We start from the raw sequence: 13,220 nt of genomic DNA, 5'->3' as shown, positions 1-13,220 counted from the left end.
AATGAAATCATTCCACGGTTTGGGGTACCGAAGAGCATTTCTTCGGATAGGGGTACACATTTCTGTGCAAAAGTGGTAAGGGCAATAAGCAAAGCACTACAAATCAAATGGCAATTACACACGCCCTATCGCCCACAGGCCAGCGGCCAGGTGGAAAAGATGAACCATCTTATTAAGCAGCAGATTGCCAAAATATGCCAGGAGACTAATTTGCATTGGTATCAAGCTTTGCCTATTGCTCTGCTTAGACTGAGGGTCAAGCCAAGATCGAAAGAAAGGCTAAGCCCATTTGAAATTCTGTACGGCAGACCTTATGCTATGCAAACTGTAAATGGGGACGCTGTAGATCAAATAAGTAATCAGTATATTTATGACTATGTGATTATGGTGGAGAAGCAATTTGACAAGAATGCTGCGGTGGTGATTGACCACCAACCTAAACAACCTAACTGTAAGTTGCATCCTTTTAATCCCGGTGATTAGGTGTATGTTAAGAATCTTTTAGGAAAACCCCTACAAGAAAAGTGGGAAGGACCTTTCCAAGTGCTGCTGACCACCTTCACCGCGGTTCGAATCAAGGAGCGACCTACGTGGATCCATTACTCACGGGTCAAGAAAGCACCGGGGAGTAAACAAGAGGAGTAAACACCGTGACCCGGATTCCACTCCAGACCCCTACTATCCTGATCATCAGACCCTTGGGGTTCCATATGAATGCCAGCCAAGTTCTCTTTGGATCCCAGCTAAATGGATAAGACCTGCCTTGGATGTGGAGCCTTCTGAATCAGCTAACCCCTCAGGATCACGAGAGAATCCAGCACAAACTGACATTAAATACAAATGGTAGGAAGATCAATGGGGGAAACCATACTTATGATAGTTATTTTTCTAACATCCATACAATTCGGGCAGAATGTAGTTTTTCCTCGAAACTCTGCCCCAATAGACCCATGGTCCAATGCACACCAGTGTATTCACCCGGAGTCAGGGATGAAGGGGCCCTATTTCGAGGTTTATGCCTTGCGTAACAATCAGCCATACCCAAAAGAGGAATGGGATAAGCGGACATACCTAGTGGCACAGAAGGGAGATCAAATCCAAATTGGGTGCCGGGAACTTGACCCAGTAGAAGGAAAAACAAGGCGGCTGGTATTAACAATCCAACCCTTGATGCCAACTTTTAAACATAATCTGATTACCTTTAGTCCAGTGAAAATGGGCAAGCCCACAGTTTGGATCCAGCAAAAGGGCCCAATTTCATGTCTGTGGAGTGACTTCAGGGAAGACCCACCTGGATCACAACCCCGAAACTCGGTAATTTATAGAGAAGATTCACTTGGGGAACTACATCCTCAAAATATAACCTTTGACCCTCACCCTCTCCTCTTTCCTGTGGGAAAGATTGTAGCATCTAGCGGTCCCGAGGAAGGGAAAGCACAGTGTGAGATGGCATTTAGATTAGATCAGTCGATGACGTTCGCATGTGAAAGGGAGTCGAAAACGCTGGAACAGGGTACTAGTTTCCCCAGACGTGTTACCAGATACGAAGTGGCATTACCGGAAGACGTGATCTCCTTATATCCAAATTTAGACTTGCCCCAAGAAATTACTCCACCAATTGAATGTAGAAAGGTGCATAACTTAACCTTTATCGGGCCCCAGGTAGTAAGGAGGTCAAATGAACTGAAACTGCTGCTAGACCCCACATACTCTCTGAAAAAGGTGCAAATGAATATTCAGACCAACATTACCCATCTGCAAAAAGACTGTCAACCGTTCATACAACAAAGCCTTAAAAGATGGGAGGCATGGCTAGCTACTAGGTCTTATCACAGGCGGGCGCAAAGGGATATAAGTGGATAGGTCGGCACTAGATTTAGAATACTGAATACCATAGATCAAGAAGTATTGGTTAACAAATTGAGTACTGTCACCACCAACTTAGGAAAACTTAAAGTGCCCCTGAGTTCATCCATGCTTACATTGGCAGAAACACAATCACTGGTAGTTAGGTTACTAACCCTGGTAGCAAATCACACTGCTGAAGATTTTGCTAGAATTGCCGGCTATACAGGAGACATTAGCAGTGGCAGCAGGGATAATAAGAGAAGGAACGTCAGGAACGCTGTCCCAGGAAATAAGAGAAACGATACTGAAGGATAGTCATACTACACAATTTGAAAGGGACCATCAAGCCTGGTGGCAATTAGTAAACTTTACTTATGTACCACAGCATGAGCACATTGAAGCCTATGTTCTTACCATCAGTGCTGCAGAGGAAAGGGCAATTTTCCCTATCCTTACCTTAGGGACCATACATCAGAATGTCCTTGTTAGGCCAGTAGATCATAATGTTTGGGCGAGTTATGATGACGCCAAAGATAAGTGGCAGTCTGTTAGTACAGAAGCATGTATTCCTAGGGGGCAACTAGGATACATATGTGAAAATGCTATAGTAGAAACAGAAGATTTATGCTTAGATGCTGAAAATAGTGTATGCACTTTTGAAATGCTTCCACACAATAGAGTACGGTCGCAGGTTTATTATGTAGGGAATGGATGCGCCTGCGTCAGAACAGCTTGCAGTAACATAACTGTAGATAGTTGCCAAGAGGAAACTAACAATACTAACTTTTGTGTATGTAATTTTACCAAGATTATAGGTTGTGATTTTAACTATACCGCTCCTGTAACCACCCAGCAGCTAATTAATGCAGACTACGACCTGTATCATGAGTTGCCAAAATTACAGATAGGTATAGATGTCGAGGTTCTTAAGGCGATGCTCGTGCATCCAGAAGTAAGAAGACTGGTGCAAAAAGTGAACCAAACAGTTAAGCGCATGGTCCTACAGGTGGAGCACAACTCAGAAAGAATAAAAAACATCCTGACTGAAGTAGAACAAGTAGGCCAACATCACTGGTGGGACGTTTTCACAGGATTTTCCCCAACAGCAACACAGGTCTTTCATTACCTGATACACCCGATACTAATTTTAACTATAGCAATGCTTATACTGACTTTTATGAACCTATGCTTGTGGTGGAGGCTGAAATCCTTGATGAGTAAGATCCAAATGATTTGGGCGATGGTGCGGGCGTATCAACGCCCCGAAGGATTAGAACTTGACGAAAGAATTCGTAAGTTATAAGAAAAGGAGGGAAATGAAGCCCCTAAAACAGTTACTTTCAAGAGATGATGGGTTAAAGCATAGAATATAAAGCAGTTATGGGAAATATTCAATGTTAGGAAATCACATAGAGCAATAAATTGGGTAAGGTATGGAACATAATGACAGGGAAGAGATAAGGACAGACAGTGATAAGTTCAGTGCATTTCAGAGTCAAGAACAACTGCTGGGTAAAGCACGTTTAGGGCCAACATGTCAAATTGACCCTGAGACCCTTGCCAAGGCCTGGAGACTAAGCCAACTACACCGGGAATTGACCAAATTTGGGGAGAGGTTCAAAAGTTTAAAGAGGAAGACTCCTCGAAGATGATGAAGGCCGACCGGAACGACCCCTGAGAAGATCCTCAAAAGAGAAGTCCCCGCCCACGCTCCGCCTACACCACTCCCCATATGTATATGCATGAATATGATGTAATCCCAAACCTAAAACTGTATAAAAAGGTACGCTTTTGCTGTAAAGATTCAGAAATCCCATTTTAGGATTTCTCCGACGTCGTAATAAAATACCTCCTGCTTATTTGACTGAGTCTTTTAAGCAGTAATTTCTCGCCTTTTGGGGCAAAATTCGGCATCACACTGCCTGCCTTGTCATGTTTTAAACCCATTAGTGTGATAGGTGATTTGTAATGCTGTTGACAGTTTTTGTACCTTGGCAATATCTGAAATTGTATACTTGGCTGAGTAAACACAGGTTCAGCTGAGAAGCAGAAAATAATGTCTCTATGGTTATTATAGTAAATCAGCTTTTTTAAGCACTTCAACTTGTTCAGAAGACTTTTTTTCTGATTTTGCATAAAAGGCCTACATCACTCATGTTTCCTATTGATGATGTGATGGTTTTTCCAGGGTGATATATAGCTATTTCAATGTTCATATCTATCCAGCTACCTCTCTGAATGTTTGGGGAAAGCTACAGTTTCCCTTGTCAGTAACGGCAGATTTATATATTTGGGAATATGAATGAATTATGCAGTGATGTTCTCAATAAGAGACTTACAAACTATCCACAAAGAAAAATAAAAAAACAAAAAAACAGCCTTTAAATTTTTACTCTGAATGAATAAAAAAGGGAAAATATAGACATCAATAGCTGTAAACCCAGAAGAGCCAGACAAACTAAAGGAAATCAGCACAGTTCTAACTCCTTGACAGGTAAATCTTTGAGTTGTATGCCTTAGAAAAATGAGGCATGGTAGGTTGGTAGGAACGGGGAAGCAGGAGAATAAAATGGTAGGCTGTGTAACGTGCACCTGGACTTGAGGTCAGACTTTCACAGGAATACATTGTGAACAGGAAACACTCCTGCTATGTCCCCGAAACTTTGCTACTTTTAAAATATTCAGTCAGTTGTGTAAATTTCTTCTTTAGTTTGAGTTCTGGGCTAATAGTCCCAGAAAGTCAAGTACAAGTCAGCTTGTACTTCTCTTAAAAAATACAAGGTTGATAAAGATGGGTGAAAGTAATTTTTGGAGTTCATGAACAGATGTAGCTCTCTGAAAAATTCCATATGCCAAATTTAAGGGTGTATTTTAAAGCATGTCTTTTAGTTGAGAACTTTACTAATTATATGCTTAGAAATCCAGACCTTGATACAGCCATGTTTCTTAAAAATACAACAGCATCTTTAAGTTAACCATAGCTATTCTTAATGAACAAAAATTCCATTAAAATTCCTACTTACTCAAATGGGCAAAATATACTGTGCACAGCAAATTAATCCAGAAACTGAACTATTAGGAAATATAAACATACTCATAAATATCTGCCTGCACTGGGAACATTTTGTTCCATTTTAAAAGCAGGCAGAACTTAAATACTGATATTACATTTCTCCTTGAATTTTTATGTAGAGTGTTTTTATAGTCTTTTGGCTTTTCATGCGATTGCTGCATGCCAAAATATTAGAAGTATTTCCAGCACAAAATTTCAATAGCTTTAGTATTTTGTGTGGAAATTAGGACCTGAGAAAAAAGTGTTGACTTGAACTACTGTAGATCAGAGTCTGCTTGGAGTAATTACAAGTGTGCTACAACATCAGACATTAGCCCTAGCCCTCATTTATTGTCCAGGAGTTTATCTGCTTCATTTTAAATATTATGCCAGTATGGATAATGTGTCCTTTTTATTTTTTCATTGTTTACTTCACTATCCTTTCATTACAATTAGTACTGTTGTATGCCCTGGATGGACTGAAACTGTTGTGTTTTCATTTAATTCATCTTGCTATCATCTTAGGTGAGAGTTCTTAGTACAGATCAGTGTCCTTATAACACACTTTCCGGTGAGGCATCACCTTGAGTCCTGGGTGCAGTTTTTGCTTTGGGTGCCACAATATGAGATGGATACAAAGCTATTGGAGAGCATCCAAAGAAGGGCCACAATAATGTGAAAGGACTTAGAAGGGAAACCCTATGAAAAGGAGCTGAAATCACTTGGTCTGTTCAGGAGACACTGAGGGGAGACCTCCATGTGATTTGCAGCATCCTCACACAGGGAAGACAAGGGCAGGTACCAATTTCTTCTCTGTGGTGACCAGTGACAGGACTCAAGCAAATGACATGAAGTAGAGTTGAGGAAGGTTTAGATTGAATATCAGGAGAAGGTTCTTCCCCCAAAGGGTGGCTGGGCAGTTCAACATGCTCTTCAGGGAACTGGTTACAGTGCCAAGCCTGACAGCACTCAAGAAGTATTTCTAAAATGTTCTCAGGCATGTGGTGTGATTTTGGTGTGGTCCTGTGCAGAGCCAGGACTTGGGCATGGTGATCTTTGTGGGTCCCTTCCAATTCAGTACATGTTATCCTTCTGATGTATACAGTCAGTGTAACTCATGTTTTTTCTTGGACTTTTATTGGCTTTGGGAGAGACCTGCATTGCGAGCAAATTTGAAGGAACAGACAAGCTAAAATAATATTCCTTTCACCCTAACTAATGCTATATGGACACACCTCCTAAAAGGCATTTTAAAAAGCAGGTAAGGTTTCTGGGCATCTGCTGAAGAGGATTAGAATGAGAAGTACTTTGGTTGTTCATATTGCTTTCTGTCAGTTATCTCTGAAATTTCTTCTTTAATAAAAAACTGTCTTTTGAAAAGCAACAAGCTGTTCCCTTTTTATTCAACTATGAATGTAAGTATTCTGAGTGAATTCCTATCACACTCCTTAACAAGTGACTTCTTTTATTCCATTATTTCACTACATGGTCATTGATGTTTGGGATCTATGTGCCCTAACCATTTCTCTTTCAGAAGTGACAATCACAATAACATATAAAGTGCAATGAACAAAGCTTAAAGTGGCAGCATTTGTTGCTGAGACAGATACTGATGTGTAATTCCAGTATGCTCCTGTGATATAGCTACCTCCCATGATGATTCAAAAATTCCTTTATTTGCTCACCTTTACTATAGGGATTAGAGCTGTGGGAAAAAAGTACTACTCTTTTTATCTATTTGAGTTTTAAGACATAGGAGATTACCACTGTACTTTGACATGAAATAGAGATCTTCCCCAAATATTCTAGAAATGGCAGAACTCTTGCCTGCTAGCAGTAAGTATTGAATGAATTCCTTATTTTGCTTCCCCTATGAGAACAGCTTCTGCTTGACCTAACGATTTATCTTTATCTCAACTTTTCTTACTTTTGTGCTTCTGATTCTTTCCGACACCTCACTGGGGAAGAGTGAACAACCAGATGTACGATACTTTACTGCCCACCAGGGTTAAAATATGTCAGCACTGTATACTTGAGAACAAAAAAATTTAAAAAGGTGCATTTGGCCAGAGAGAAGGATTAAAATAAATGTTGCCTTATCAAGGCTTTGAAAGACGTAGGAACTTTTATATCCCATAGCTCGTTCTCTGGGACATGAGTTATTCTGGCACCAGAGATATCTTCTACAGAATATTGTTTCAAGTATCCAACACAGTTCAATAGGGCAATCTTCATCAAAGCATGCTTATATATATTTCCCATATACCTGTAGAAATTAGAAGATCTGTCTCAATAAAACAATGGAAGAGAAAAAAAAAATTGTGGATAAATCTAGGAACAATCTTAATGAGTGTTATAAAAAGTTTTAAGATAAGGAAAAAGTATGCAATTGAAGTAGTACTTTAAACTCTGGTTGGCGAGTTTTCTTGGGATTCAGATTATTTTAGCAGTAGTAAGATTATTTAAATTAAAGGACTTTTATGTGAAGTGAAAATGAAGTGTCTAACATGCCAAATCAATTCCTGCCAATATGATTGCTCTACTCACAAGGAAAGAGCAATAAATTAGAGGAATTTTATTCAAGGACAATTAGTCTACTGTGCAGGACCTGAGAAATTGCTGATATGGATTGTTTCAATGCCCTAAGACATATTACTTACAAGCACTGTTGTAGAGTCAAAGGTTTTTATCCACTTTCAGAGAAGAGAAAAAATAAAATGAAAATAATAAACTAACAGTAGAAGCAAATTGAAAACACCAAAGTAAAGACACCTATTCAACAAAAATAACTATATATTATAACCTTTTATTCTATGAGCATTTAAACTTAACATTTATTTTCTGAGTAAATGACTCAATCTTTTAAAATATAAACAGAAATAAAATCTATAGTTTAAAATTTCATGTTTATACATCAAGTTTCTACAAGGTTTTTTTAAAGAGTATGGAACCAAACTGAAGTGGGTTTATTACTTTTTAAATCAAAATTCTACTTTTCACAGCTGAGAATGTTACATCATGTCATATTTTGTGTTCCCTAAGATGTTTGTTCCAAATATGATTAGAATGTTAATGCAAAAGCTGAAGCTGTAGTGTTTATAATTTAAAAACACAATTAAGAACCAATAGATGTGAAACTACAATAACTTTTCTGGTTGCAGAAACTTATTTAATTCAGAGTCAAGTAGATGTACCAAAATTGCTACCACATTTCCCTTCTCTTTCTAAATACATAAATGAAACAATAAACAGGTATAAATTAATTTTTTTTATGGATCAAGATTGAAGAAGTAACTGGCTATGAAAAAGCAGAAAAAGTGGAAAAAAAAATCAATTGCAATATATAGAACCCCTTACCAATAACAATTTACAAAAATAGAATCTTGGCCTCATAGAATATCCTCGAACAACAAAGTTGTTTCCACTTGAATTCAGCCATGACTCAGCGTTTGTCAATGTTTAATTCTATGAATTGCATATATTTATTGGCATTTATTGTAACCTGTTGAACTTTTGTTTCATGATCATATTGTACACTAGAAACTTTAAAAATCTCAAAAGATTTGAAGTATCGTGGTGAAACATTACTTTTATTCACAAATTCATAATTATAGGCATCACACCAATTTTAAAAAGTCAAGCATAGATTGAAAAACTAAAACCCTAAAGGGAATAATGGAGAAGTGAAAAGAAACGTTGATAAATAAACTCTGGGTTATTCAACTGTTATTTCTTTTTTAATGGTAGTAGATTTAAAGTCTGTTTTCTCTGTGTATTGACATCAGTTCTTTAGATTAATTTTCATTCTTTAGGTAATAAACATTGTTCCTATATTTCATATTGTTATTTTTAAAGTTCTCTTAATATTTCTGGCACTTATCTTTAAAGTGATGTAAATGTTGTTAATGTCTCTCTCCATAATATTACCTAAACCTACAGTGAATCACATCTGAATCTTTTCTTTCAGTTCCTTCTCTAGACAAAGATTAATGAAGGATTTTAGAATCCAACTTCAATGAGCTTCTTTTTAAAGGATAAGGCTGGAGGAAAAAAATCAGAAATTATTTTCTTTGCCACTTAAAAAAAACAAAACACCAGTGTGTTTAATATAAGCTACTTTTTTGGCTTCTCTTGTATCTAATTAAAAGAGAAATACTGCTGAAGAAATTGTGTCAATCACTAACAAATATCTGACACAGTGGTTATAATCCCCTCTAAAAAACTGACTTACTGACAATACAGAGAACCTCGAAGACTAGCCTTTAGTTAAGTAAAATGAATTAGTTAATCCCACACCAAATTAAATTTCATAAATCACCGGTGGTTCACTAAGGTATTTAAATAGAAGGTGGAATTCAGCTCTCAAAAGCTGAATAAAGTTATCTGAATAAATACAGACTGATAAAAAATAACAAACTTCCTGAATCCCATTTCTCTCATTAATTAGATATCCAGGAACTATAATTAGACATCAGACATGTACCTCACATGCAAAACTTTTATATGTAGACATACATTTGGTCTCTTAAACTGAAGCTAAAGCTTATTCTAAGAATATTATTATTGCAACCTTAATTGGGAGATTCAAAAGTAACCTGTAAATTCCATTCAGATTTTATAGGCATCGCAGCAGAGGGCAGAAAATGCAGAGAGGTGTGATTACTCTCCAAATACTTCTTTACTTCTTTATCCTTTTTTTTTTTAAATACAGCATACATACATTTGAGTATTTAAAAGGAAATGAAACCAAATTATTTGTATCTACATAATTTGTATATGCCTTACCTGTAAAATCACGAGGACACAAACACTGAAACAAAGGTTGTTCTCTCAGTTGACTCACATCAATGCAAGTTGCTCCATCAGAACAATTATTTGGGTAAATTAAACATGCATTTTCAGCAAATTGGCAAAATTCTCCTGTCCATCCAGGTGCACAGAGGCACTAGACATAACAAACACATAACAAACAAACAAAAAAAAACAAACACAGAAAACCCAAAATGAAAATGCAAAGTGAACGTTCGTAGAATTTTCTTTGGGTCTTGCATTTTACTACTGAGTAAAAGTGTGGTAGAATGCAGTGTGGTAGAACCCAGCTGAGACTATTCCTCATGCCTGTACTTGCGGATGATAAAACAGTTAAGAGAGGCAAAACTCATCTACCATGTCTGTTGAAAAACTGGGGGAAAAAAAGGATGCATGAGTTGGGGGAAATGGTGAGATAATTACTGTCTGTAAGGGATAAAAATACCATCAGGAACAGAAGAACTGAATGTCCAAAAAGGATTTTAGAGGTATAGACATGAGGGAGAAATTGGATAGTGAATGATAACAAAGCTTGCAAGACAAATATTGTCACAGACCAGTAATCAGAAAACATACTACAGGATTTCTTTTATACATGCACACTCTACCTGTTAAATAAAATAAACTAAAATTGCTTATTCAGAGGAAAGGGGGAGATCTGAAGCTTATATTAGCTTCTCAAAAGAGTCCTGTGAAAGTCATACAAGTGCTCTGATCAAATATAATCAATATAGCTTGCCTTGAATCCCATTCCAAGGGCAATAAAAGACTATAGCCAACAGTAGCATGTGAGTATTTCAGAACACTGGAATGGTATACCAGATTCACAATATATAAACATTTTACATGAGTAAGTGTACTTGTGACCACCAAAGACAAATAGATGTGTTATAGTGATTCATACAAGTAAAAAGAAAGTTGCCAAAGAACAAGATTAGCTTAAGGCACAGAAAATAGGCAGAATATATTGCTGACTACAGAAAAAAATTACTGTAAAAAGACCCAAAGGCGAGTAGTACCAGGAGAAGACCATCATTTTTTGAAGGGTGGGAGAGTGCTTGGGGGGAGATAAAATATTGCAAACCATCAAATCTATAGAAGAAGGATGGAGACAGAAGACAAGCTCAATTCAGTAATGACTTCTCTCATCAAAGAGCTCATGAGAGAGATTACCTTGACCTTTGTTGTTAAGTACCAACAGGGACCACAGCTGTCAGCACTAATTCTTCAGCATCAACTCCACAGCATTGTGTGATCACAGAGAATTTAGAATGTAAATGTTACTGAGTAACAGTACATAGGGGTACTAAAAATGTCTAACAATCTTGAAAACTACTAGCATTAAATATGCTGTTTGTGAATTAATTCATTCAAGTTTGTTTAAAGTTTAAAACAGGCCCTACCTCTCAGTCTTTTAAACATTCCCTTTACAGTGATCTCTGATTCCCTACCTGACATATATACTTTGTAAAAATGAACACTACTTAGGTGGACAAGTGAAGGCTTTAAGGGAACTGCACTGATGGGAATCCCTTACTGTGAATCTCTGCATTCAATGATTGAAACAGCAAATAACTAAAGCAGATTGCCATCTCCAAAGGAGCATGATAGCCTATGGAATAAGTGTGACTTACCTTCCAAGGCCTGGAAGAACAGAATGTTCTCCAGCAGTATATTCCTTTGTGTTTTCTGCATTTTTATTCCTGCATCACTGTGTTGTGACAATGCCCATACACATCCCTGACATTTCCTGATTGTCTTCCCCTCCATCTCCAGGAACACTTTCCACTGCTATGTACTGTCCTTGTCCTTGATGTTATATTTGATTAAATACGACACTGCTATGTGAAAGGTAATGAGAGGTAAAAACAAGATGGCATGTTTTAGGTAACTGAATCTATGGGTTTGTCTGTGTTTATTAATGAGTTCTCGAAGCTTATCCCAGGCAAACCTATAGAAATATGATTTATCCTCTATGTCAATATATTTTACATTCATAGGACTCCAGAATTATTTAGGTTGAGAGAGGCCTTTGAAGGTCATAGAGTCCTACTCCTTGATCAGAGCAGGTCAAACTTCAAATACAAGTTGGTTGCTCAGGATCTTTTCTACTTGAGGTTTGAATATCTTCAACGATGACAATTCCACAGCCTTTATGGGCAACTTGTTGCAGCACTTAAGTGCACACACACTACAGTTATGAAAAATTTCTTCTTACTACCTAGCCATAATTTCCTTTGTTGCAACTTCTGCCAGTTGCCTCTCATACCAGTACTTCTGAGAAAAAAATGTCTTCATCTTGTTTATGATCACCCAATAAGGAGCTAAAGAAAAAAATTATGTCCCCATTCAGCTCTCTGTTTTCAAGGCTTAAGACAGAACCTTCAGCCTTTCCTCATATACTGCAAAGTTTTCACAATGTTGATGGCTCTCTCTTACAGTTGTTACAATTTTTTCAGTCTTATTTTTTGTACATTGAAGTTCTACGCCTCAGAGTACTCCACAGGTAGCTGAGCAGAAGGGACTGATGACATAACTTGATCTGCTCTCTATGCTTTTACTAATGCAAGCCAGTATTATATGAAGCAACCTACACTCTATCATAATTTGGTTACATTGGCCCACTCCTTCATCTTCCATGGATGTAACTTGTCAAGCCCTTTGAACATTTATAAATACCCTCCTTGCCTATGGTCCTGGTTCGGCATTTCTCTTCAACTAATGGTATTTCATTCCTCTAAATCTTGCCACCTGGCACGGGACTTAGGAAATTTAAAGGCACATATTGTAAGTGAAAACCAAAGCAAAGTTACTGAATGTCATCCACCTCAATCAGCAGTGGGCATACATTTCCCTTGATCTCATTTTTTCTGCCACTGTACCTAAACAAATTTATAAGATAGTTTCTCCTTTATGAGTATTTTTCATGAGGATCCATTTGGAAATTCTCCTTGACTAGACTCAACCTTTTACCTACCCAGTCACTAAACATTACTATTTATTGTATTTCCTTTCTTTACACATCTTAAGTCCATTCTACAAGAAAGAATTTCAAATAAGTTCACTGAAGTCTAACCCTATTTCTAGTGGATAAACAATAACTTAAATATGTTCTCAGAGATGGAATTGTGACAGTAGCTGTGAAAACTACATTTTCTTTTCCTCTAGAAAAGTGACTTTTCTGCACCTGCAGTGAAAGGTATTGCTGTCAAGACAGCATTCAGAATCTGAATGGCTATTTCCAGACTATGCCTGAATCATTTTGAGGATAATTGAAGGACAAGTCTTAGGGATGCTTAAGCCAGCACTTTCCACAAACATTAAGCAATTTTTTTAAGCTTAATTGAAATCACCTCCATGGTATACTGGTACCATAACCTTTCTTTTTTTCCTCCACAGTTTTCAATTGCCTGGCAAAACAGCTTGCAAAATGATGTTCATGTGCTAGATTTCTTTGCCCCTTTTAAAGTACATGGAGAAAATTCCAACTCAACCCAAAATTTAGGCATTA

General features: G+C 37.4%; 1 protein-coding gene across 1 annotated transcript in view; it reads right to left on the bottom strand.

Annotated features, from left to right (window-relative positions):
* Positions 1 to 13,220, bottom strand: part of EYS (eyes shut homolog) — a 797,164-nt gene that overhangs the window by 720,900 nt on the left and 63,044 nt on the right. Inside the window, exon 6 of the mRNA XM_054514337.1 lies at positions 9,686 to 9,845. Coding sequence (XP_054370312.1) covers positions 9,686 to 9,845 — 160 coding nt within the window. The remainder of the gene's footprint in view (positions 1 to 9,685; positions 9,846 to 13,220) is intronic.

This window comes from Molothrus ater, chromosome 3 (assembly GCF_012460135.2).
Source record: "Molothrus ater isolate BHLD 08-10-18 breed brown headed cowbird chromosome 3, BPBGC_Mater_1.1, whole genome shotgun sequence".
NCBI lineage: Eukaryota > Metazoa > Chordata > Aves > Passeriformes > Icteridae > Molothrus > Molothrus ater.
Note: the sequence above shows the minus strand (reverse complement) of the source record. Positions and strands in the feature narration are given on the sequence as shown.